This window comes from Onychostoma macrolepis, chromosome 17 (assembly GCF_012432095.1).
Source record: "Onychostoma macrolepis isolate SWU-2019 chromosome 17, ASM1243209v1, whole genome shotgun sequence".
NCBI classification, from domain to species: Eukaryota; Metazoa; Chordata; class Actinopteri; order Cypriniformes; family Cyprinidae; genus Onychostoma; species Onychostoma macrolepis.
The window spans coordinates 12760263-12787817 of NC_081171.1; the positions used below are offsets into that span (position 1 = coordinate 12760263).

Here is a 27555-nt window from a genome sequence, read left to right on the forward strand (position 1 = left end):
AATTGAGGTCAGTTTCAATCAGACCAAACATGTAAAAGATGGTCTGTGTTAATACAGAAGTAGAGATGGATCATTTGTTCCACATAAAAAATGAAAAGAAGGGCAATCAATTTTCTTCAGGGGTTCTATCCATCGGTTGTATGTTGAATGGAGGCAGATCTGAGTGTGTGTGGTGATATTTTGATTAATACTTACAAGGTCAAAATGTATGAACACAGCATGAATGAATCATTCATAATAAGATAATGCATAATTAAGATGCATTTACAAAATACAAAGCTTGAATTCCATACTGTGCTGACTTTAACAGTGATTTGCTTTTGTAAAATATTAAAATTCAAGAATTATGTTTTGATGTATTAGGCCCGGATACTGATCCAGGCATCTTGACTCGTTCCCTCAACATGATCTTCAGTAGTCTGGATGGTCACATCTTCACTCAGATGTGCGTAAAACCCCAGAGGTGCCGGGATTTCATCCGGCTCACCAAAGATCAGCAAAATGAGGAAGCAGTTGCCAAACGCAACCTGCTAAAGCTTTTTAAAGAGGTACTGTATGTCTAGAGCTGGGTTGGCTACTTACAAATTGTAGTCTGTTACTGATTCCAAATTACATGACAAAAATGTTTCCCGAGCTATGTTTGTAAAGAAACTGCAGGGGGTTTATGAGTTAAATAAAAAGCTAATAATTAATTAAATCATAAAAATGTTAAAATAAAACACATAATTTTAAAATGAATCAAGGATCAGATGACCAAAAAAAAAAAAAGTTAATTTGTGCATTTTAATGTGTTTGAAAGACTAACGCCTTCCAAAGTAAAATAACCAACAGAGTGATAATTCAAATAAAAATGAATGTGTTCATCAGTAGTTGATGCAATGTTGAAACACTTCTTAAACCTGAAGTGATTTTTGTAAATCCAGCGGTCAAATGCACTGTAGCCACCTGACTAATGACCGATCTCTGTGTGAATGTCCACAAACCTATACGACTTTCTGAGTATATGGATGCGGTAGGCTATTTTAGAAAGGAAAATTTAAAAGATGAAAAAGAGGAATTAGGGAGAATCAATAAACTGAATAAATTATTGCTAAATAATATGTAATCGAGCAATCCATAAAAAAGTAACTGTAGTCTGATTACGAGTATTTTAAAATGTAATTTAATCTAATTACAAGTACTTAATTTTTGTAATCTGTGCATGTTGCATTTGACTCAATCTTTAGTTTTTGTCTTCTCTGTAGACTGATGCACAGAAGAGTACATCTTGGCATAGCTCAAAGTCTGATCTTGAAGGTAAATAGATTTTTTTTTGTTTGTTTGTTTTAGTTACACCTTGTGCTTCGCAGTCTGCTTGTATATCGTTTGTCTGGCTGACCCATAACTTTCTGGTTGCCTGTTAGATGGTTCCACTCTAAGTGATATAAGCTCTGCAGTGAATGAGAGGAGCTTAGCTGTGGATATGGACATACACACCAAGTTTTCTATTTGGGTCTCATTCTGTGAGATCTACAATGAGAACATCCATGACTTGCTAGAACAGCATTCAAACAATGCTTCACGGAGAACCAACCTCCGTCTTTGTCAGGATGTCAAAGGAAACTCATTCATCAAAGGTAAATGATCATCTATTTATGTGATTTGCTATTTATTCTATTATTAAATTGTTGCAATGTGTCCATGGACCTGATGGCTCATCCAAGCAAAAGTTGAACCCTGATGTTTTAAAGTTTTGCATATAACAAAAAATAATGCATGTTGTAAGGCTGCATTTATATATCCATTTCTCTTAATGCATTTGACAGATGATTTTATCCAATGTGACTTAATTGCATTCAAGTTATATATTTTATCAGTTCAGGCATTCCCTGAGAATCAAACCCATGACCTTGGTGTTGCTCGAACCATGTGCTGTTTGAGCTGGAGGAGTGAGATTATGCTGCAATATTTCTTCATTAAATCATTCCAAAGAGCAATTATATTTAATTTGTAATTACTGAAGTGACTTCTGGGTTTTTTTTCTTGGGATAATGTGTAATAGCCAAAACTGGCCAGGTGCTGGTGCTAGAGGAACAAGAAAAAAATGTAGCAATGAAAGCATTTCCATGTGTTAAGAGTGATTCAGTCAGTTCATTTAAGGTGCTGTGTCAGATTGTGTGTTTGCTCATAACAGTTTTTGTTTTCTAGATCTGAGATGGGTGCAGGTGAGCAGTGCTGATGAAGCCTTAAAAGTGATGAAACTGGGCAAAAGGAACCAGAGCATCTCCAGCACTAAACTCAACCTGCTCTCCAGCAGGAGGTACACTACTATACATATTCTGTAACTTCCTGCTGTCGATCCATTTTAACACAGTGGGTGTTGTGTGCATATGTTATTCTGATTTTGTGTCTTCTTTGCCTGATTTTTAGCCACAGTATTTTCTCTGTCCGGATCCTGAAGGTGGAAGATGTGGGAATACCCAGAGTGGAGTCAGTTAGCGAGTGAGTCTGTGCATCCTGATCTGAGCTCTCTACAGGTTGTGATGTGTTTCAGAATGGTTTGTAAAAGTATGTACTCTGGTTCAAGACTGGCGCTGTGTGATCTGGCTGGATCGGAGCGATGTGCTAAAACACAAAATAAAGGTGAACGGCTGAAAGAGGCAGGAAACATCAACACCTCTCTACTCAGCCTGGGAAAGTGCATCAATGCACTGAGAAATAACCACCAGGCCAGGTATCCAATTTTTATTTATTTATTTATTTATTTTCCTTTTCTTTGTCCTTTTGAACACTCTTATTTTGTCCTTTCAGACAGCACGTTCCCTTCAGAGAGAGTAAACTCACTCACTATCTGCAGGGATACTTTACCGGCCGGGGTAAAGCCTGTATGATTGTAAACATTAACCAGTGTGCCTCCATGTATGATGAGACGCTCAACGTGCTCAAGTTCTCTGCTGTAGCTCAAAAGGTGTGTAACAACCTAATATGTCTGCGTCTCACTCCTTAAAGGGTAAGATCACTCAAAAATGAAAATTATTATCAGTTACTCATCCTCATGCCATTCATCTTTGTATATTTAATGTAACCTGAGAGATTTTTAATGAAAGCCGAGTGATTTCTGTCCCTTCATTTGAAAATCTATTCCACCAAAACTTTGACGCTCCAAAAAGTTCATTGTAAAAAGTCCATGAAGTCCTTGGTTTAATCAAAGACTTTAAAAAAGAGCCACAATATGGTAGTATGGTTGAGTTCCTGTTTAACATACATGATGTGCTTCATGCATTTGTGTTGATCAATGTTTGCATGTAAATAAAAGCCTAAATGTATTTATTATATTGTGTATTGACTTCAGAAGAATTAGATTAAACCTCTCAATTCTTAGGGGTTATTTTTACAATGTGTTTAGGAACTTTAAGCATCAAAGTTTCAGTAGAATGGACTTTTAATTGAGGTTCAGAAATGTCTCAGGTTTCAAAATATCTTTACTTGTATTTCAAAGATGAATCCATACCAAGGTCTTATGGGTTTGGCAAAACATGAGGGTGAGTAATTGATGACAATTTTTAGTTTTTAGGGACTGTATCCTATATTTTTGCACCATTTTTTTGTTTTCCCATCATATTTGTCAAGGTTTCTTGACATTGCTCAAACTGCTGGAATGTTGTTGGATTTTGGGGGGGGGGGTTTGTAGCTGTGTTATGGATAGTTCTCCTGTTTTTTTTTCAGGTGGTGGTTCTCACCACTAAGAGCGTTCCAGTGGTGGTGAAAAGAAGTGCCAGAGAGGTTTCTTTCATTATCAACAATGTTGATCGTCGGGAAATGCGGCGCAGCTCGCTGGTACGATGGGACCCCAGCCTTGAGGATGTCCAGGAAGATTCTGACACTGAGGAGGATGAAGAGGAAAGTGAAATGGAGGACACCATTCTGGATGCTGAGGAAGAGGGGAAAGAGACTGTGCTGCTCGATAGGGGGGTTTATGAGGTGAGATCTGGCATCTCACACCATGAGTCACATCTATAGTAATTTTCACACAAGACATTTTAACTGTTTTATTGGTTTTTCATCCACTTAGGACACACAAATATTGATGCGTGTATTAATATTTTTATATTGTTGCTGCATGCTTTTATGTTTGCATAACACTGAGGTTTCTGCATCAGCATGGTTGTTTTGTATTTGTATGTAAAGGCCCAGCTGCAGTTTATAGAGGAGATTCAGCAGCAGTTGAGGAAGGAGAAAGCCGAACACTTAGCTCTCGAGGCACGTGTTCGAGATGAAGTTACAAAAGAATTCTCTGAGCTGATTTCACAGATGCAGGAAGATTACAGGTCAGAGATCACAGGCCCCCGTGCTCAATTATGTGTAATTAAAGCAAATTACAGGTCACGCTATATGATGACCCAGACTGCTTTCCGTGTCTTTTTTATTTTTTATTTTTTTTCTGTTTTAGTGAGCGCATATCTAGAGAGAGGGAACTGATTGAGGAACGTTGTGAACGGAGACTGGAGATTCTTAAAAACCTGGTGGGAAAAACTGCTGTGGAGGACAACAGCATTAATTCAGCTGAGACCAAATTAGAGGTACAGATATGCTGTAGTTTTCAGAGTAGATGTTCGGGGTTTTGCTATACTTTCTAAATACTTAGAAACTGTGTACTATACTTACTAAACACTTTCTTTAAAATATTTTTTGTTAATGCTCAATTGTAGTGGTGAATTTGTATGTGTGTTTGTGTAGGAAGAGAACCATGTCTCTCTAGACGGCATTCTTGACTCTATGAGCAGTGACCTGGCTGGAATCAGACAGGATGTCCAGGCTGCCCAGTCCTGCTTGGTGACCTCTGACCCTAAAGTCTCTGTGACGCTGCTAGACCTTGAGAAAAAGGTCACAGAACTTTCAGAACTGCTCAGTGAAACTCAGAATCAGCTGTCACTCAAGACACAGGGTGAGAAACGATTGCAGATAAGCAGACCCACAACAAATCTGCCCTTGCATAGAGATGTCTTGTGCTTCCCCTCTCCCTTCAATGTTAATTTTTTTTGCTGTTAGTGTTCCCACTATTCTGGAAAATGTTTATATACATATAAAAATTACATAATCCCCCCCCCCCCCCAAAAAGTCAAATATTTTTATTCTTTTTTATTAGTAATTTTCTAGTATCTCTCTTATTTTTTTCTTTCAGTTATTTTGGTATTTCTTCAGCTATAAATTGCTTTTTGTGAGACCAAAACATTTCCATGGAAAAGTCATGGAAATTCATTGGCCAGAAAGTGTGGGAACCCTGTATTATGAGACACCGATGCTTTTGCAATAGGACTATAACCACATGCACTTGCTTAGTGTTCACACTCCACCTTACCAGGCTTTCTAATTGCTTGATCTAACACCAAGCCCCATACTCCCTCACAGAGCTGAAAACCCAGAGCAGACTGTCAGATGAACTGGAGGAGGTGAAGAAGGTAAAACAGCCTCTGTAAAAGGCTTCTGCCATTTTAACACCTAGTATGAGGACCAGACTCACAGCATTTCTGCATAGGCAAGCTCCACTTTTTTTCTTTTCTTTAGAAACTAAAAATGTAGTTGAAGTTGTGTCTTGTTCTTCTGATTATAGGCTCTGGAGAGCCACAAGCAAAGGGAATGGGAGCTGAGTGAAATGTGCAGACAAAAGGATGAGATGCTTTCCAAACTCCAAACAGCTCTTGACCAACATGTGGAAAACACTGCTCAGGATGTGAGTGTGAACATCTAGAGATTTGTTTTCAAATGTCCATAATAATTGGATGTATACTACCGTTCAAAGATTTGGTCTCTGTAAGATTGTTTTTTTTTTTTTTTTTTTTAAGGCTGCATTTATTTGATCAACGATCCAGTAAAAACAGTAATATTACTACATTAAAAAAAATAATAATAATTGTAAAAGTAGTATTACTAGTAGTATTATGTAGTATTACTACAATTTAAAATAATCGTTTTTGTCTTTAGTGTCACATTATCCTTCAGAAATCATTCCAATATGCTGATTCAGTGCTCAGGAAATATTTCCACACAGTTGTGCTGCTTAATATTTTGTGGAAACTGTGATGCAGTCTTTATTGAATAGAAATTATAAATGTATGAATTAATTTTTATTTTTTTTTTAATTACTGATCCCAAACTTTTGAACAATAGTGTAACAGTATTTTAACTGGTTATGGAAAATAATATTTTGCCTGTCATTATTATCCTTTTTTATATATATATATATCTATTTGGAGCTCGCTCATTGTCACTATGAACACTTGTGTAGAAAAGATCTGTTCAAGTTCAATAATTTTTCCACAAAACAAATAACAGTTCCTTTACAGTTACACAATGTTTTTATTTACTGTGTTTATTTTTTCTTTTGTTGCGGATTTCCAGAGAACTCAAATTGACTCCATCAAAAAGGAGATCATCCGTCTTAAATGCAATTGTACCTGCTCAGAACAGCGGCCTGACAGCCGGACTGAAACCAGAAAGCGGCGTCAGGAAGGGGAGGGGCTTGATGGACAGCCCCCTCTCAAGAAAGGTACAGACTCCGCCCCAGGTGCTGAAAAGTGCCTCCCAGCTTTTGTCACAACCAGAGGAGCTGGCCGAGAGAATCGGGCCAAAGGACGACGATACCTTCACAGTCGAAAAAGGCTCTCAAACATAAAGAAATGATCGTTAAAAATATGTTTTAGAAAAAGTTACCACAGTGCATAAGACCTGTATTTCAAAGTGTACTGTTTTTATGAACACAACTGAATAAAGAAGTATATTTATTTTACACATGGAAAATGCTGCACAAAATAAAAAGCACTATAAGTTATAAAAGGGGTAAATACCAATAAAAAAGGATGCTTGACTTTTTATATATATATATGTATATGTGAGAAAAAGAAAGAGTAACAGAAATGTTATTATAGTATTAATGCATCCCACACACACATGAGGTGCTTTCTGAGTATGAATAGGAGGCTTTCAGGCTGAGTGATTCCACAGTTAAATGCCCCTCTTTCATCTTCAGAATGAAATCAAATTGAAAATTAATTTTATGCCCAATGTGCGAGTAAAGACTAGTGCATTTTAGATTAAATTAATTACTTGCTTTGTTGCCTGGCCAGTAGCAATAAATTTGAAATGCCTGGTTGTACCCAACTAATTTAAATGTTTGAAACAATTTTTAAATGAAAACAATTTATATTAAACAAACACAAATAAATATTGTGTTATTGCATGTCACACCGACAGATCATTAATATAAAAATATTTTTATATATATTTATCTGTTAAGTGTTTCTAAAGTTCTCCATACTTTATAGGTCCCCTGGAGGACTCAAAAGTCCAAGATGATGTTCCAGAAAATGGATGTCAAGACTCCGCCCTTCTTGAGGTTAAAGGTCAGCTGGAGTGTTGCCTTGCTGAATCCAAACAAAAAGACAAGCAGATCACAGATCTGGAGCAGGAACGCCACTCATTAAAGATTTGCATTCAGGATCTGAAGTCTAAATTGGAAGAAAGAGTTTCACAGGAACATATTCTGCAAGAGAAGGTACATCAGACATCCTTGGAAACTAAATCAATGGTAACAGCAGTGGATTGCAGCAATTTGAAGGTAGAAGCTGTGTCCAATAATAGCAACACTACAGAACATTTAAAAGGTTCTTCTCAAGAACTGGCTGCTGCCAAATCACAAATGGCTAAGCAAGATCACGAACTGGGAGAGAAGAACAAACACATCTTGACTCTTGAACAGGAAATTACACTACTGCAACGAGAAGCAGAAACCTCCAGAAACACATTAGCTGACTATGATGACCTCAAAAAAGTCAACTCTGACCTGCAGGCTGAGGTGACAACCCTTCGTGGGGTCAAACTTGAACTAGAGGAGAAGGTCAGATGCCTTGAGAAAGAGAAGGAAGAGAGAAACACAGTCCATCTGTCTAAAGAGGAGGGGCTGACGAACCCTAACACTCTTGGATCTAAAAACAGGGAGACCCATAGCAAAATAAACATCACAATGTCTGAAAAGGATTCTGAGCTGGCACAGAGGGAGAATGCCCTAGTGTCAAAGGAGGCTCAGCTCTTAGTGCTGCAGAAGAAGCTGAAGGAAGCGCAGGAGCGTCTGGAGGAGGAGGAGACACTAGCTGTGCAGGAGGCACGCAGGAGGGAGGCGGAGAGGAGGAGAGAGCTGCTGGCTGTGGCAGAGGAGGCCATCGCTCAGAAAGATGCAGAGCTGCAGAAGAGACAAGAAGAGATCAACCGGTCAGTTATGTTCCTCCTCAATTACAATACAGTGTCCTAAAATACAAGTTACATTAAACCACCATACAAAATCAGTTCAGTTTATTTTTGTAGCATTAGTGTCATACACATGTCGAGCACATTCACTATTTTTCTTTTTTCATATGTATTTATATACACTACCATTCAGTGGTTGAAATAAATGAATACATTTATTCAGCAAGGATCCATTAAATTGATCAAAAGTGAGTTCAAGTAAATACTGTTCTTTAATGTATTAAACAAAGAATCCTGATTTCCACAAAAACATTATGTAGCACAACTGTTTTAAACGTTAAAAATAATAAATGTTTCTTGAGCACCAAAACAGCATATTAATGATTTCTGAAGGGTCATGTGACACTGAAGACTGGAGTAATGGCTGCTGAAAATTCAACTTTGCTAACACAGGAATAAATTCCAATACTTTTTCAAATATATTAAAGTAGAAAACTGTTTTAATTTGTAATATTATTTCACAATTTTACTGTTTTTAAATGCAGCCTTGGTGAGCATGTTACTTTTCACTGTGTGAAATGGAAAAATGTATAATGTATTATCATTTTGTGTTTAGTCAATTGACTTGTGCTCCATCCTTTTTTCTTTTTTTAGAAGTGAATGGCTGTTTAATGTTGATTCTTTGTAAAACAAAGCTTGTTTTTGGTCTTCGGAACTGACTTTAATGGTGTGAACTTGAGTATTAGCAGCTTTTCTATAAGCATTGATGATTTTCTTGAAAGCATCAAACTGCTTGAGAAAAGTTATTACTTAGGCCTATTCCCTGAAATGAATTTTCTTGCTTTATTTGTCAAAGATATTGCACAAGATTGCTGCTTTTGTTGGATTAATGATTATCCCACACAGAAGAACATTGATTTATTTTAGCAGCCTGGAAGGCTTTTTTATTGTCTCTTCTTACTGAATAAGCTCTAAAAGGCACGTATATTTGTAATTGTGATTGTGTGTAGTGCATTTTGTCAGAATAATGGTCATGTCTTTAAGGCTTTTAGCTAGTGGTTGACCAACGTGGATTTTTCACTGGTTCATGCCAATATTTAGAGAGCAGTATAGGTGCTACAATGCCAAAATATACCCACAATCCAGTAATAGCAAATGAAATGCATATTTGCTGAAGTGAAAAGAAAACTCATTTTACACATGCACTCAAACATCACTGAAAAAAGATCAATTTGGAAATGACAGAAGGTAAAGATAAACACTTCTCTTAATTGACCAAGCAGACGTGGTTTAATGATGCAGATAATCTCAAATTTGCCCAAATACTGATAAAGTTGAATTAATCGGACACCATTTATCAATACTTTTTCCTCAGACTTGTTTCTTTTTCTTTTTTGGTATTCATTCTATGTTCATGTGATTTTTCATCACTCAGGTTAAAGGAGGAGATTAAAACTAGCGAGTGTAAGTTGAACGGTATGGCTGTTGATCTGCACAGAAGGGAAGATGATTCATCTGATCTTCGGGAAAAACTCTGTGACTCAAAGAAACAGATTCAACAGGTCCAGAAAGAGGTGAGAACTGTTTCAAACGTCTTTACCGTCTGGGCCAAAATGTGTCAGAGTTTATATTGAATCTGACTGTTGTTGACTTGTGCTAAAACTCCTTATGACTTAGATCTCCTCCATGCGGGACGCTGAGAAATCTCTACGAACAAAGCTCAGTGATCTAGAAAAGACTAAAGCACAGCTCCAGAATGAGATCGCCAACAGGGACCGCACCATCAACCAGCTGAAAGCTGTAAGCACCGCCTAGAGATGAATAGCTAAAACCACAAAGAGAGAAACATTAATTGACACTGTCATGTGAACTGAATATTTTGTCTTTGTTCTAAAACAGGAACGATCTTCTAAATCGAAATCAGATGAGAATCTGCTGCTCTATCAGAAAGCATGTAAAGGTAGGCTATATGCTGTTTAATTGTCTGCGTCTGCACAAGTGTGTGCAGCAATGGGTGTCATTTATTGTCAAGTGTTTAATTAAATGTGTGGCAATAAGCAGTGAAGCATGTTAATGTTTGTTGATGGTTTCCGTAGATTTGCAGGAGCGCGAGCGTGTTATTGAAGACATGCGTTTGGCTCTGACAGAACAGGAGGAAACACAGACAGAGCTGGACCTGGAGCTGGACAACAGAGAGGCTCAGATAAATGAGCTCACTCAGGGTACAAGATCACATGGAGAATATTGCATTCATAATACTTTAATGTACTGTAAAGCATTTAGTAATATCATACATAAATATATAGTATTACAGGGTGTTGCTGTCTAACATAACATAAATTTAAAAAATAAATACAAAATGTAAGTTTAAGTTTAATAGAAAAAACAACATTTGGTATGTCCCCATTTTACTTTATTCACTTTATGTTCCCCAGCGTGATTTGAAAGATCATCTTGTTCTTTAAAGGGGAAAAAATATGATTATAGTCACATATGTACTTATTTCTTAGTGATAAGTACAGAATTTCATGTTTCTTATTGTTGCATCAACTTTTTTTTTTTTTTTTTTTAAACCATTCAAATGAAAAATCTTTATATTTATATTATTTATAACCTCACTCTATTTATTTCCAGAATTGATGAGGTTGAGAGAATTGCAACCTGAACGGAAGAACGGGAGAGATTCCAGATCAACCTCTGATGACGTTTTACAGGCCAGACAACAGACCACTCAGGCCCAGGAGAGCTTAAAGGTCTGTTGTCTAAATTTTTTTTTTTTTTCAATTTCTCTTCAGCTGTAAGAGAAATGTGTGCTCATTGTCTTTGTTTGGTTCTTTGGGGGTTCATGTTTGTAGCTGGCCAATGAAAAGCACCAGGCAGAGCGCAAGAAGTGGATGGAGGAGAAGTTGGTTCTGATTGGTCAGGCTAAAGAGGCTGAGGAGAGAAGGAACCAGGACATGAGGCGATACGCTGATGATCGAGAAAGGCATGCTCGCCAACAGGCCGAAATGGTAAATAGCAGTGTGTTCAGACACTAAATATATTTTTAGTTTAAGAGAGAATGACTGTTGATTTGTGTCAATTAGGAGTCTCTTGCCACACGTCTTGCTGCTCGTGAGGAAGAGATGGAAAGCTGGAGAAAAGAGAGAGACGCACTCGTCTCTGCTCTTGAGATTCAGCTGAAAAAGCTTATCATGTCCAATGCAGAGAAAGACCAACAGATCAAGATCCTACAGTCCAGAAACACCCCCCCAACACCAGAGGTCAGTCTAGTGTCTGTTACAAACTCTGTTTATTCATGCTACACTACCTACTAGAAAATAACATTTTAATTGATCACCGTATCGCTTATAAAAACTATATCGATATAGCGTACAAACTCGATATACCGCCCAGCCCTACTTTAATTCTGATTAGTTGACAGACATTCTGAGGGTTAATTTAGCCCTGATTTGTTTACTGCATTAGTGTCAAATTAGCAGAACTTCAAAGAGCCATACAGCTCTTTTGAAGCCAAGCAAATCTAATAAAAATGACATACAATTCAGAAATTGTTTTTAGCTAAACTAAAGCTGACTGGGACCACTCTCCAGCCGAAAAATATATTATAATTATGGAGACCTAGTAATGTAGCCTATGTGACTATAAGACATGTATGTGTCATGTACACACAGATCCCTGTTATCAACAATAGTCTTGCTTCTGCAAATTTACATTATTTTTAAACCATGTACATTAAATAGCTGTAGTACCACCTGATTGTTTGCCGTGTTGTTCTACAGTTCATTCCTTCATCAATTTTACCCTACATGAAGTGTTGTTTTAACATTTTGTCCCTGTCTCAGGAGGTCACTGAGGACAGCAGGACCGAGGCACTGCAGGCAGAGCTGGCTGCAAAGGAGGCAGAGATCCAGAAACTAAAGGAACAGCTCCGTGTCAGCAGCCTTCGCAGAAACTCATCTACCCAGGTCTGACACACGTGTTTTATTACTGCCATTCACCCGTTACCTTTGATGATTCATTAGAGTCCACGTATGGCAAATATAATCGCTGTCAATAGACCAATATCGTAATTTGAAGTGACTTTACTCTGAATGTTTTCAAAAAGCATTTTGGCATTTGTATACTAGGAGAAACTGCGAGTCATATGAATAGAGCTTTTATATAGATTCTATTATATTCGGTAGAATAGCCCTTTATTTTCACTTGTTTGTACATCAATATGCTTTCCAAAGAATTCCCCACACTGCCTGCTTTGTAGACATGCAGTTCTTAGTATTTATTTGTACCACCCTGAGGTGATGTGTTGTTTATTAGACATACTGTAGCTGTTTATTAAATTGATTTTCTAATTAGATGTTGAGTGAGGAATGTTGATTGACTGTCTCTATTGCCGTGCTAGACAATGGAAGCAGAATTATCTGACACGAAGCCTCTGAACACCAGTACACTTAAACACACAAGCAAAGCCAGAGGATCTGTCACCAGTCAGGTAAAACAGAAATACGTCTTATTTATCATTTAATTGTAAAAATGTCAATTACTTTGTTGCTTGCTTTTAATTTTTATTCTTTTAGTTTGCATTTAGTTTTGTGCAATAGTAGATGCAACACACAAATGCATGTTCATCATCTCTCTTAGATTTGAATGATCTGTCAGTAACAATAGATAAACACCACAAGAGAAAGTTATACTGACACTAATGGTGTAATGAATTAATGATTTAGATTAATATTCATTTATTAACACATTGTCATTCACGGTTAATTAATTTTCATTCCTATTAGATTAATGTTTGTTTAGACCGCTGTAATTTAATAGATTAATTATATATGTGTATAATGTGTATAAACTAGAGGTGTAACCGGTACACGTATTTCGGTACGAGTCTTACGCTTCGGTATGCATGTGTACCGAACAAATACAGCATTGTTTTAACCACTGCACGAGTGAAACTTCATTGGCAAATTCCAGTTTTATATATTATAACTTTTGATAAGAAACAAAGTGTCATCTAGTGCTGGGTGGTATGACTAAAAATTTATATCACGGTATTTTTCAAAATTATACCGGTTTCACAGTATATGATGGTATTTATATTTTTCATGCATGACCAGGTGTTTACTGACTGAGAGAGGAAAAACTGCAGTAGATTGACTTAGAATGCCCTATTTTACTGTTATGATGAGCGAATATTGTAGAAAAATTCCACACTAAATAGTGACTAAACACGACTCATTAATGCATGTTAACCAGGAGTCAATCTCATGTCAGTTTGTATATTCTATGGCAAAAAGCTGCTAAAAGGGTCTGAAAGTTGCTAAATATAGTGCTAAAGTCACGCTCGTGTGTGTGAGACGCGGGAGCTGATGGCAGCAGGTGGTGGATATTGTGGAGTTCTTCTGTCATTGTAGCACTCCAAGGCAAAGGAGTAAAGAAAGAGACCAAAAGGTTCCTTACTGGACAAGATCATTTATTTGGGCATCAAATAGCCAAGGAGACTCAAGCACACAACATTAATAAATACGAATATGGCACTTTTATTCTTATACAATAATACAACTAATATTAAAACCTCAAAAGGGCAAAGCAGCAGGTTAAGATGGTTACCACGTATAGGCCTATACTTCAATTAATAGTGTATGTGAAAAATCACAAATTACCTTGAATAAGTAAGCAGTCAACGAGCAGAAAGGTATTCAGCAGAGGGTTTCAACTCCTTAAAATTAGTTAATGTGCCCGCCAATTATACACCATTTCATTACACAGCAAACACCAAAGGTACAAAAATCCATAAGTGCATCAGTTAAATCACACACTTCAATACACACCAAAAGATCATTCAATATGTGCCAAAACCACTCTGGCTAACTACTTAGCAGTCGTCAATATAAAACAATATGAAAAATGGCACATGAAAGAACCTAACCTGCCCTAATACCCCATACACCCACACACTCACAATTACAAACACACATACAAACGCCGGGGGACCGGTAACAATTAATCACATTAACCCAGGACTCCCCGGCGAATAACACACTTCATATATTCACACACACACAATTCAATAAACCATAAATGCAGATAATGGGCTGCTGGCCTTCTTACCCGCTGCCGGACATGGGGTACAGCGTTTGGGAAAACAACCGGCGACCACCGAATTTTAGCTAGGGAACCCAAAACTGCACACTATCCCTCCCGATCGCTTCGCACACGTCACAGAGAAACATCCAGCCCACGTCCCGGCACGGCAGCCTCGGCAAGAAGCTCAGCAGCACTCACATACAAAATCCCCCCAAACAACAACAGACCTCATACCTTTATTGATTCCATTAGAAATGCAGCACAGGTGTTTGTTCCTTTCCCCTAATGGGACGTAAGGCAGATACTACGGGCGCAACCCAAGTAGGGCTCGCTGCAGTCCACAAGATCCAGGGGGCGTGGTTGGAGATTGGTAGGTTTAGGGGTGGAGATGGGGTGGATTTAGGGATCAGGGGGTGGAGATGGGTAGGTTTAGGGGTGGAGATGGTGTGGGTTTAGGGATCAGGGGGCGGAGATGGGTAAGTTTAGGGGTGGAGATGGGGTGGGTTTAGGGATCAGGGGTGGAGATTGGTAGGTTTAGGGGTGGAGATGGGTAAGTTTAGGGGTAGAGATGGGGTGGGTTTAGGGATCGGGGTGGAGATGGGTAGGTTTAGGGATGGAGATGGTGTGGGTTTAGGGATCGGGGTGGAGATGGTGTGGGTTTAGGGATCAGGGGGTGGAGATGGCTAAGTTTAGGGGTGGAGATGGGGTGGGTTTAGGGATCAGGGGGTGGAGATGAGTAGGTTTAGGGGTAGAGATTGGGTGGGTTTAGGGATCAGGGGGTGGAGATGGGTAGGTTTAGGTATATGTAAGGTGGGAGGAGTTGGATCTGGATCCAACCACGCCCCCTGGATCTTGTGGGTTGCAGCGAGACGCTCGCGCAACCACTGATGCCCCTCCACTTGCCTAAATGAAGGGCTTACATCATCACGTTCTACTAGTTCTACAGCTTAACAACTTTCCCGCTTAGTTACACATACAGCTGTGTCCTTGCCACAATGCAATAGTGGAAAGAGACCCCTCTCAAACAGTGTCGCATTCCGAACGTTATTTAAATAACACCGGTATTGCGGTATTTTAAAAATTCATATCATAAGAAAAATAAACACAGGTATTCGGTATGAACCGGTATACCGCCCAGCACTATGTACATTTTTCAGGAAATTAAAACTATAAATGCGGTTTTGACACTCTCTGATGTGTCACGACAGATTCAACGGCCACGTGAGGTGAGCGTTATCATCTCTTCTCTTTACTACTAGTTTTAATGTGAAATAAACTTGAATGAACAACTCATGCCTCAAGTAATCGCTCAATCAGTGTGTCAACCGTGGAAAGACGTCAATAAAATAGCTTGTAAACAAAATGTCACGTAGCGTTTAATTTAGCTCAGGCAAATCATTAGTGTCCACCGCTGGTTAGTTCGCTAAAGAAATGAAGTGCAGAGAAGAGTATTTCCCGAAATATTAGACTATATACTCATTATTTTACTTTACCTGTTAGTTAATTAGTATTTTTTTTTCTTATTGGGAAAAAAAAACCCTTTGCTTTCTTTCCTTAACCTCTCCCTGTCTAGCTAATACTTTGAACAATGCCTGAAACTTTGTATTAGTGATGTCTTAATCATTTAATGTATGTTTAAATACATCTGTTATGAAACAAGTTTTGACAGCCACTGTGTAAATGAATACATTTCATCAACAAATAGAAATTTTATCATTTAGAAGATGATTTAAAAACAGCATTATGTGCAATTTACATGTTTGCATACAATGTTTTTTGTTTTAAGTTGAGTGTTGATTATTATATTTGAAAAGAAATGGTAATTAAATTTAAGTTTGTGCTCTGTTGTTAATTGTAGCCTTATAGTAATGTAAAAGACCTCCCTATAATTAGTTTAGAGCAGAAGCTGAGGTAGATTTTTATCCCTAGGAAAATATAATTGAATTTATATAAAGAGAGGGCAATTTGTTCACAATATTTAATAAAAAAAAAAAAAAAATTAGTTTTTTTCACCCTGCTGTACCGAACCATGTCAAAACCGAGGTTCATACCGAACCGACATGTTTACTGTTTAAAATGTTGGGGTCAGTAGGATTTCTTATATCTAATCTCTAGTATTTTACAGTAGTCACCTCTTGTCTCCTTAGATGAATTTGTTGCTTTTGCTGCATTTGCTGATTTTTGATTAAAAGCATCTACTTTCTGAATATATGCACATATTTCTCAGCCAATTGATTATGATAATCAAGTTAATAATAATGATCTTCATATCACAGAGTTCGTCCGGTAGCTGTCCGCTGGTGCTAGATTCATCAGAGATCTCCACGGAAACAGGCAGACGTTCCAGGTTTCCGCGGCCCGAGCTGGAAATTTCCTTCAGCCCTCTGCAGCCGGATCGGTTTGCTCTTAAGCGGCAGGGTGAAGACTCCGCTATTACTGTAAAAATCTCCCGACCCACACGCAAGAGGAAGAGCGGAGAGATGGAGAAGGTGAGAAATTAAATGGATGGAGGGGGTTTAGAAAATGGTTCTCAATTCACACAAATTAGAATCGAGTGCTGTGACTAGAATGACCCTCAATCTTCTTGTGCTTGAGCTGTATGTCTAATCTTTTCAATTTCTAGCCTTAGAATCGTGGGAGATTGAGTAGAATGTTAGTTATCACACTAACTGTCACACAGTGTTCAGTCACACAGTGTTCAGTCCTTTTCCTCCCCTTTAGTTGATTAATAAAAAATTATTATTATTGATATTCTTCATAAAACCAGCAGACCATCTGCTGCTGACCTAATCTGCACAGCCAGCAGCCCTTTAATTGTCCTAATTAGGCATTAACAAGGCTCTAATTTTCCTCACTTACACTTAACGATCAGTGTTCATTGTGCATGGGCAGCAAAATGGCAGTCCTATTAAGCATATAGTTCTGTGTGTGAGAATATATTTATGTGTGTGTGGTTGAGCGTGCCTTGGCCTAACCTCACACACTCTTCTCCAGGCAACATAAAAACTTGCGGACACTTGTTTTGGTTGCAATAACAATAATTATAGAATACACAGTAGGTTTATAGATTTCTTAAACCTGTTTATGGAAATTTAATTGAACTGTTCAGACAAAGGGATTACAGATGCACAAATTCAACCATACCATAAATGCAGACTAAACAGGGTGTTAACATTTTATTAAATTACACTTTATAAGGGTAGCTATGCACTTAAGAGTCTCTAGTCTGGGTAGATCTTGCTATTCTCTCCAAACAGCGCAGTGAAGATGTTATGTTGCTCACTGAGAAAATGCTTTCCACTCCAAATAAGTGCTCTCTTATTGACAAAGAATCGTGTGCTCTCTCACCGGTTGTCCCTGGCAACAGAGTCATGCTTCCACATGCTTTGTAGCTGCTAATTGTTGGAGACTTTTGTAATTGAATGGAACAAACTAATTTTAATGGCGTTTCTGTTCGCTTGAAGAGGAAAGGAGGCAGGAGCAGCGTGGTGAAAAAGAAAGCTTTCTCTGAACCCAGTGCTCAGGTACCCTCTCTTCCTGTTTAATCCTACCACAGCTCTTCCACCTTCAGGACTCCTAATGGTCTAAAATTACTTTTGTTTTTTTGCCCCTCTATATTTTTTTTCTTCACACTAAATAAACTTGGGCAAGTCTGTGTGATGGAGGTGTTCCATTAAATAAGTTACTGGCAAAGTTTGTCCTTAATCAACATGAAACCCAAATGGACTCTCTTTACTTTCTCAAAGGAACAGATTTTTAGTCTATTTTAGGTTTGACGTTTTGCACAAAGATTCTTCAGCACAGACCTGCCTAAAGAGTCCTCAGATATTTTCTAGTTCCACAGAAAGAAATATGTATGCAGTGATAGAATGTTCATTGTTAAATCATCTATTCATTTAATACACATTCCTGATTTTATTCCTGGTGTAGGACGTTCCTTCTCACCTGATCTTTACAAAAAAGTATCTTGTGCTCAGCAAGTCTGCATTTATATGATCAAAAACACTGTAAGACAGTAATACTGTGAAATATTTTTAACAATTCAAAATATTTGTTCTGTTTCTATATAGTTTAAATGTACCTTTTCCTTTGATGGCAAAGCTGAATATTCAGCAGCCATTTCTCCAGTCTTCATATCAGTGTCACATGATCCTTCAGAAATCATTCTGATATACTGATTTGGTACTCAAGAAACATTTCTTATTAAAACAGTTGTGCTGATTAAGATTTTTGTGGAAACTATGATTCTCTAATCAATGCAGTGGTTCTCAATTCCAGTCCTGGGGACCCCCTGCTCTGCACATTTTGCACGTCTCCCTTATTTAACATGCCTGACTGGGCTCATCAGCTTATTAGGGGAGAGAGACATGAACTGAACTAATGAGCTGATGATCTCAGTCAGGTGTGTTAAATAAGGGAGATGTGCAAAATGTGCAGAGCAGGGGGTCCCCAGGACTGGAATTGAGAACTACTGCTCTAATGCAGGGGTGTCAAACTCAGGTCCTGGAGGGCCACAGCCCTGCTGAGTTTAGATTCAACCCTAATTAAACACACCTGATCCAACTAATCGAGTCATTCAGGCTTAGTTGAAAACTACATGGTATGTGTGTTGGAGCAGGGTTGGAACTAATGCTGCGTTCCAGGCAGGTTTTTGAGCCCGTAAGTCACGACTTCAAACCACGACTCACGACTTTGTAGCGTTCCAGGCAAGTCACGCCAAACTGCCTGAGCGCAAGGATTTGTGGTAGCTAGATGTAAACAAACCAGCATGGCGGACCGTACGTTAGCTATGCCCAACATTTCCATGTGGCCATATACTTTCATGACATACTTATCGCTTCAGACACATAACATTGTAATACATAATCGTGTGTGTATTATTTATTATTATATTATTATTAATTTGATTGCGAAGTTATATTGTCCTGAAGTCTATTTCTCACTGTGTACCACTTGCATAAACACCACATCCGTAGGGGCTGCCATTGTTGTTTCGCGGGCTATGTGATGTCAGAGCGTGGAACTGGGAGTACATCGATCTAGTACGAGTTCACGGGTGGGAAGTCAGGGGTTTGACTGCCGTTCCAGTGCACTTTCACGGGTAGAAGGTTGATAAAACACGCGGCATAAACTCTGCAGGGCTGCAGCCCTCCAGGAACTGAGTTTGACACCCCTGCTTTAATGAATAGGAAGTTCAGAAGAACAACATTTATTTGCAGGGGGGAAAACATTTCTTGTAAAAATGCAAAGGTCTTTATTGTCACTTTTGATCAATTTAATGCATCATTGCTGAATAGAAGTATTAATTTTTACTGAGCCCAAAAGTTTGAATAGTAGTGTATTTAGTCATTGTTTTTATCTAATCGAACTGGAATCAGGAAGGTTGCACTACCACTAAGTGTAATAAAGATCACAGCAATAATAAATAACAATAGATGTGAAAAGAGTGTTACCATTGGGATACATCAAGATGCTCTCCTCAAAAAGTGGATGCAGCTTTCAGACAGGAAGTCCTTCACAATCCATTGCTAACTGAAATTAGGTCTGGCTCTGTTCTGAGATGAAATCCCCCACTCATTTACAATCCAATTTATTCCTTATGGGCAAAATCTACTTCATTCTCATTGAATATTCTTTTTTACTCTGAAATGTGTCCCATTACGAAAGTAAAGTTTGTATATGCTGTTTCATGTTGACTTTAAAGGCTCTGGTTTAGCTTCCAAACTCATTTACTAAAAGCAAAACATGACCTAGCCTAGACCTCTTTGATCGAAGTACCTATAAAGTCTAAAAATACAGAAATGAAATCCTACCAGTAGCCTTATTAACCCTTTAAAGTCCCTAATAAAGTTTTTGTGACCATTTCATCCAGGCCATTTGGTTAGAGTTCCTGATGGTGGAAATGCAGCTTATGAGTCATTATCCCACAAGCCTTTGATGCATCAAAGAAATAATAAACTTTCTATCAAGGTGGGTGTGTAAATGGAGTGGGTTTTGCTATATGGTTTTACAGATCCATTAGGGTGATTTTTCATGTAAAAGCCGTCCATGCCCTCAGTGCCAGGGCATTTGTTTCTACATGATGCATAAATGACAAAGGCTTTGGGAGATAATGCTCTTTATTTAAAATAGACCCATAATTCATCATTCACTCATCAAATCCTCAAGTTCATGACTTTTCGCATTTAATTGGAGGAAATCATTGTGATCCTACAATACCTTCACCCTCGAAACCTCTGAATTATTGTAATTACACTTTCCCATTTCATGCCAGGGAAACACCAGCACCTGACTGCAGAACAAGCCATCATTCTCGATCTTTAATGCGTTTCCCTCGGATACGATTGAACAGTGAACGACTTGGCAGGTTCCTGGAAGTCAGGGCATTAGTCTTCCTTTAATGCGAGCTTGCAAGTCAGAGAGTGGCATAGTATCTCACCTCCCAACACTGGAAACAGCAGGTGACAGGTGTGACAGACAGAGATCCGCCCCTGTCCACCCTGTTTAGACTGGCGGGGGTTGCGAGCGTGGCATTGGCTGTCACATGCAATGTCACAGATGTGATCTTGTTGTCTAGAGAGAGAGGGAGATAGAAACAGAAAATGATGAGTCACTGGAGAGACTAAGAACGCTTTCAGACTGAATCATTTATTTATTCTGCAGATTAGTTTTTTTTTTTTTTTCATGTATTATTTGTTTATATGTGTGTGTGTAGGGAGAGAGTTTGAGAGGGATATGGCAGATGCTGTGTTGTCTTATTAATGATGATTTAATGCACTGCACTCTCTTGGCACTAGATCTGTCAACTAATCCTCAGGGGTTTGTGCTCTTTTGAGTGTCAAGAATTTAACCGGCAGTGTTTCTAGCTGACCTGAAACCAATTTGTGTTTTGTTAGGATTAAAGATTCAAATCAGAGACTCAGACATCCAGTGCTGTCAATGTTTCTCCTAGGGCTGGGCGGTATATCGAGTTTGTACGATATATCGATATTCTTTATAAGCGATACGGTATGAAGCAATACCGTTAATATCGATATAAGTAGTTTGATACGAGCGCATCTGAAAAAATATCTAGGGAGGACACAGACTGAACTGCTGCGGAGAAAGTGCATAATACAATTTGTTCTACATGTATCAGGCTTTATATGAAGGGCTTTAAAAAAATCGTAAGATATAGTAGCCTTTAGTTTCAGTTTAAAACGGCTCTGACAGAAAGGCTGAGTGTGCCGCTGACAGAGATGCCACTCGCGCTGTTTAATGTGTTTGAGACGTGCTGATTTCCTTAACGCATAACTTACATTTCACAGGTATATTCTCCATCTGTAAATGTTAGAAAGCCATGGAAATATTTCCATTTTGCAGTCAGAAGTGCGTGAGCTTTTGCTTTGCGATTCTCCGCTAAACTTCATAGACCATTTAGAGCGAGCGCCGCCACGCGCATGCGCGCCAAACAAACGGAGCGGAGCGCAATAACTCTGACTAAAATATACATTTTGCTGAAATATTTGTAGTTGGAAAATAAATGTGACATATGTAGAATTTTAAACCGACGAGTGAGTGTATTTGTATGATAGCACTAACTGTAAAGTGTAATGGGGTAATCAAAATAACCTTTTTACTCAATTAGTCTGTGCTTTTTTATTATTTTCAATTTTAGTTTAGTAAATTTAACTTCTGCTTTAAAAGCATTATTTTTGTTTTTAGATTGCAATGTTACAATGTTAGAATGTAATGTGATTTGAACCCTTTTTGCACATAATATATGCCTTCATGCTTGCATTCACTTTATTTGTTTAATCCAAATACAAAATACCGAGATGTATACCGCACATCAGCCAAAAAATACCGAGATATGAATTTTTGCTCATATCGCCCAGCCCTAGTTTCTCCATATGCATTTCACATATAATTAGCAATTCTACGATTGCATGTTGGTCAGAACATAAGCAGAGGGTCTGTTAACCACTGCGTCTGGGTAACTGTTCTTTTCATTGTCTAGTTGATCATCATAACATCCATCACATCTTATCTGACCAATCACAGCCAAGCATTCATATTCTGCAAAGGCCTGTTTCACTGTCTGCATTGTGAACTGCACATGCCATATTATTACGTGGTTAGAGCATTCATGCTAAACTCTTATTTACATGCTGCAATTGGCACATACAAACCCTTTTGTTCAAATCTGACTGAATTCAGACAATTTAAGCAATTTATAGCTACACTTTGGAGTTTAGGTCCAATGTAGACTTGTTACCGTTCAAAAGCTTGGGATTGGTAAGAATTTTTGTTTGTTTGTTTGTTTGTTTTTTTAAAGAAGTCTCTTAGGCTCACAAAGGCTGCATGTAAAATGTAATTTATTCCTGTGATAAATTTTCAGCAGCCGTTACTCCAGTCTTCTGTCACATGATCTTCAGAAATAATTCTAATATCCTGAATTGATGCTCAAAACATTTCTTTTTATTATCAATGTTGAAAACATTTGTGAAACATTTGGAAATTGCGAGACATTTTTCAGGGTCATAGAAAGAACAGCATTTATTAACTAACATTTCTAACATTATAAATGTCTTTACTGTCACATTTTGACAGTTTAATACTTCTCTGCTGAATAAAAGTATTAATTTCTTTTAAAAAAAAATCTGACCCCAAACATTTGAACAATAGATAGATTCCAATAATAATTTTATAATATTAAATAATAGGCTTTGTTTAGATAAATTGTAAATCTTGTAAGCCAGGAATCACTTTGTTTTCTGTACAGAGGTGTAGGTCTGTTACACAGCAGAAACACTGTTAGTGTGAAAGCACAATACAAACCTTTTGTTGTAGCTGTTGCTTTGCTCGCAGTTTGCAGAAAAATGTGTGAAACAGGCCTAAAAGAAACCAAAGCATTAATGTTAGCCTTCCGACCTCTGAAATATGTTTACTCTTGCACTTTGTCATTCCTCAGGATGGGGTGGAAAGTGAGAACATCAGGAATACAAGGGGTAGAATGACTCCTCGTCTAACGCCTCATCAGGAAGAGGTGAGTGACCACATTCTAATACTCAAGCACAGGGCTTGACATTAACTTTTTTGCTCACCGGCCACTGTGGCTAGTGGTTTTCCAAATTTCCTAGCCACTCAGCATTTTCACTGGCCACAATTTTGTTGGGAAATTACACTTTATATGACTTAATACTGCATACAAAAATGAATTTAAATTGTTTTCCAGGTCATTTTTGACCTATTTAAAGGGCATTTTCCCTAACCGTATTAAATGCATGCTGCATCTTTCATATCAAATTCTTACATTTTATTAATAATTTCACTTAATATAATAAGATAATATAGGGCTGTTACCAATCATATGAAATAAGTATCGGTAACACTTTATAATAACTGCACACTATGAATCATTAGTTAATCATTAGTAAATAGTCAATTCATCATTTATAAAGCATTGTTCCAACATTAATAGGCATTAGTAAGCAGTTTATAAATACAGCTATAAATGTTTTGTTCTTGAGCATATCTATAATGTTTAATAATTGTATTTTCATACTTTATTAATGATCAGTTTATAATTTCTAAATTATTACATTATTTACAAACCAGTTATTTAGGAGTTGTCAGTGGTTCATAAGATCATTTAGAAAGTGTAAGTAAATGATTAATAAACTATTTAAATGTACATTTATGAATCTTTTTATTTAGATACATGATAATAGTTGCTCAGTGGGTTAATAAATGCTTTATTAACACATGTTCCTGCTGTAATTCATGATTAAGTCAGGTAGTTATAAAACATTTAGTAGTTGCCAGCCATATATTTTTGTGAGCTCATCTAAAGTGAGGACTATTCATACCTCGTAAAGCATTTACAAAGGAGATTTAAAGGCTCATTTATCTTCCAAACAGACAAGTTAAACAAACAAAACACAGAGGGATACAGAACACAGAAATATTTTTTCATGATGCAAAAAAGAAACTGTACAACTAAAAATAAAAATTTAAGTGTACAGTTGGACAGTTTCATTTTTTTTTTCATCTTGAAATAAATATTTCTGAGTTCTGTATCCCTCTGTGTTGTGTTTATTTTTTTCTGTTAGGAAGATAAATGAGCCTTTAAATCTCCTTTGTAATAGATGTTCTTGATTTATACAGTAAGCATAAGGCATTTATAGCTGTATTTATAAACTGCTTACTAATGACTATTAATGTTGGAACAATGCTTTATAAAGGATGAACTGACTATTTACTAATGCTTACCTAATGATTCATAGTGTGCAGTTATTATAAAGTGTTACCTAAGTATCTACAAAACCGATCTTTCCACTGCAGAAGAAACAGAAGTGACTGGAGCGGCATTCAGATGCATTACACAGATGTTTCAATGTAGCTGAAATATAGCCCAAATGCATTTACACTGCATGCAACATTATAATTATTAGCATAAATAATGTTGTGAGCTCGGTGTTTTAAAATATATATATTATTTTATATACAAATATGAAATGTTGGACAAAATGCAAACATAGGCTACTATGAAAGTAAACCACCAGTAGGTGGCAGCAATCTTAATGAGTCATTGAAGCATGTCTTCAAATGATTCGTTCAGACAGCTGATTCATTCCAAGAATGAAGCAAGTGCCTGTCCTTATGAATGGACCACTGAATCGTTGATTCAAAATTCAAAAACGCGAATCATTCATTAACAAAACACTGCTCAGAGATGCGCGACTGTTCTGCTGTGATCTTTGTTTCAACTTTGACAATATATCCTTTCAATAAATTCAAATTCAAATATTGAACTAAAATATATATTAACTACTCGTTTTAACTCTTGTATAAAATGTTAAATTTGCAATCATGGTTTTTACACAGAACCATTCTCGCCGACATTTCGGTGCTTCCCTAATTAGATGTTTTAATCAGGTTAGTTGTCTGGTCGGGCAAGTAAAATTTTCTTCTTTCACTTGCCCCTTCAAAAAATCCACTTGTCCCAGACAAACATTAATGTTGAGCTCTGTTACTGTATATAAAATTCAACCCGCCAGAGTGGCTAGTGGGAGTGACTGTGTTGAGCCCTTTTCAAGCACTAATTAAATTTATTAAAAAAAAAAAAAAGTTTTCCATCATTATGAAATCGATCTCACAGTCTGATACTGAAATTCTTGTTTAGTTTAATTAAGAGACGTAATAAGGTAGAAATTAGGTGGAAGAAGGAGGTATAGACAGCGGAGGAGTTAAGCGAGAGAAAGTGGCTCATAGTCACTGTATCACACACACTCAAAGAGTGTGATTGAGAGAGTCGTGAATCCTGATCATAGCAGTGAGTGATGAACACTGTTCTCATTCCTCTCAGCCCTCTAATGCCCACGAGTCAAACCAAAAAGGGAAAAAAGACAAAACCATCCAGAAGATTGGAGACTTTCTTCAGGGCTCTCCTACCTTTCTTGGAAGTAAAGGTCTGGAAAAAACATTCCATCATTATTACCCTTTAGCTAATTTCTAGACTTCACCAGACTCGGCCATCTTATTTGTCTGACAATTACATGCTTTCTCTGTTTCAGCAAAGAGGATCATGGGATTGATGAGCGGAAAGTCCCCTGATGGTGGGGCGATGTCTCTAAAACTCAAATCCAAACGTGACAAACGAAAACACGACAGACCAGATATCTCCTCCCCAATGGACATACCAGCCCATCAGGTACTGTACTGGTAAACTTACACTAATGTTCAAAATTTTGTGGTATGTAAGATTTTTGAAAGAAGTCCTATATGGTCAACAAGGCTGCATTTATTTGATTACAAATACAGTAAAAACAGCAATAATGTGAAATAATATTACAATTAAAAATAAGTGTTTTCCATTTTAATATATTTTAAAATATAATTTATTCTCTTGATTGGAAAGCTGAATTTTCAGTCTTCAGTTCACATGATCCTTAAGAAATAATTCTGATGTGTTGGATTTGGTGCTTCAGAAATATTTCTTCTTATCAATGTTGAACAGTTTTGTTATTTTTTGTAAAACCATGATGCATTTTTTAGGATTCTTTGATAAATAAAAGTTCAAAAGAACAGCATTTTTTCAAAATAGTCTCACACACACTTTTGATCAATTTAATGCATCCTTATTAAATATAAGAATTCATTTCTTTAAAGGAAAAAAAAAAACTCTTACTGAGACAAAACCTTTGAAAAGTAGTCTGCTTTACGCTATCAAGTACAATGAACTTCAACCTAAAATGACATTAAAGTTCTTAGTGACAGCTGACATTTGACCTTTCTTGTAGATCATTGGCCGGAATCCAGAGGATAAAGAAAGTGAAAACCTTATCAAGAAACGTCTTCGCACTAGAATTGTGAAATAATCTGGAGGGAAATGTATTTTTATTGTGTTTTGTATCTGGTTTTTTTGTTGTTGTTTGTATTTTAAACCAACAATTTTTTTTCTTTTAATCTGATGCACTTTTCATTTACAATATTATGTATTAGTTAAATTCTCTTTACTTTTTAGCAAATATGGCACATAATATATTATCCTGGAAATGAACCAACACTAGTGCCGCTTTTAATGGCAAGTTGAGATGATGGACAGTTTTCCTGAGCTCATGTATGGAAGAATGAACAAATTTTTGCTGCTCAAGTTGGAATGGAAGTTCAGAAATCACTACTGCACATTTCTGACACAAGCTGTACGTTTAAACCACGGTTATTCGTTTACATTGTGCTTATGCTGCCCTGTATTTAAATGCAAAACTGTTGTTTCCCCCAACCACTTTCTTCTTTTCAAGCTATAAAAATGCACACACACACAAAATATAGCACAAAGTAAAAGTTTCTGGGTTATTGTGATTTTAATTTTTCATCCCACTTGTCAACCTTCTTTTGTTCTTGTGTGTATCACCCTGTCACAAACCATTAATATGTGCCATTCACATGATAAAGACTCTCCATTACCACGTCAGTAAAACTGTGTGCCAGATGCCTAATGACACCCAAATGACTATCCGTTTGAATTACTGAACAAATGCTTATGTAACAGAAGGGTAATTGAATTTCCCAATTGCAGCGCGTGGCCTTGTGCCCTTATCTAAGATTGCATAAAAGGAGCGAGGGGAAGGGTGAGGAACTGGGAACAGGTCTATGTCTTTGTTGGCACTGAATGACAGGATGTGAACGGGGTGGCTGCTTGCAATGATGAATCACGGTTTTGATAGTGTCGAAAGTGTGGGAGCATGTGGTGAAGACAAAATG

The 27555-nt window shown here is 37.4% G+C and overlaps 1 protein-coding gene across 2 annotated transcripts in view; it reads left to right on the forward strand.

Annotated features, from left to right (window-relative positions):
- The window catches only part of kif20ba (kinesin family member 20Ba), a 28761-nt gene extending 1626 nt beyond the window's left edge, over positions 1-27135 (forward strand). Inside the window, exons 6-35 of one of the 2 annotated variants that reach the window (XM_058749752.1) lie at positions 364-548; positions 1245-1296; positions 1404-1616; positions 2188-2299; positions 2410-2481; positions 2567-2713; positions 2791-2947; positions 3706-3960; positions 4168-4307; positions 4430-4559; positions 4717-4924; positions 5389-5438; positions 5591-5710; positions 6379-6526; positions 7302-8244; positions 9656-9794; positions 9898-10020; positions 10120-10180; positions 10317-10442; positions 10855-10973; positions 11076-11231; positions 11307-11483; positions 12066-12188; positions 12623-12712; positions 16584-16796; positions 17772-17831; positions 23261-23335; positions 25658-25760; positions 25866-26002; positions 26592-27135. In XM_058749752.1, the coding sequence (XP_058605735.1) occupies positions 364-548; positions 1245-1296; positions 1404-1616; positions 2188-2299; positions 2410-2481; positions 2567-2713; positions 2791-2947; positions 3706-3960; positions 4168-4307; positions 4430-4559; positions 4717-4924; positions 5389-5438; positions 5591-5710; positions 6379-6526; positions 7302-8244; positions 9656-9794; positions 9898-10020; positions 10120-10180; positions 10317-10442; positions 10855-10973; positions 11076-11231; positions 11307-11483; positions 12066-12188; positions 12623-12712; positions 16584-16796; positions 17772-17831; positions 23261-23335; positions 25658-25760; positions 25866-26002; positions 26592-26669 (4712 nt within the window). In that variant the 3' untranslated portion in view covers positions 26670-27135. The remainder of the gene's footprint in view (positions 1-363; positions 549-1244; positions 1297-1403; positions 1617-2187; positions 2300-2409; positions 2482-2566; positions 2714-2790; positions 2948-3705; positions 3961-4167; positions 4308-4429; positions 4560-4716; positions 4925-5388; positions 5439-5590; positions 5711-6378; positions 6527-7301; positions 8245-9655; positions 9795-9897; positions 10021-10119; positions 10181-10316; positions 10443-10854; positions 10974-11075; positions 11232-11306; positions 11484-12065; positions 12189-12622; positions 12713-16583; positions 16797-17771; positions 17832-23260; positions 23336-25657; positions 25761-25865; positions 26003-26591) is intronic. The other variant, XM_058749753.1, reaches the window with a different exon arrangement.
- Positions 27136-27555: the final 420 nt, after the last annotated feature.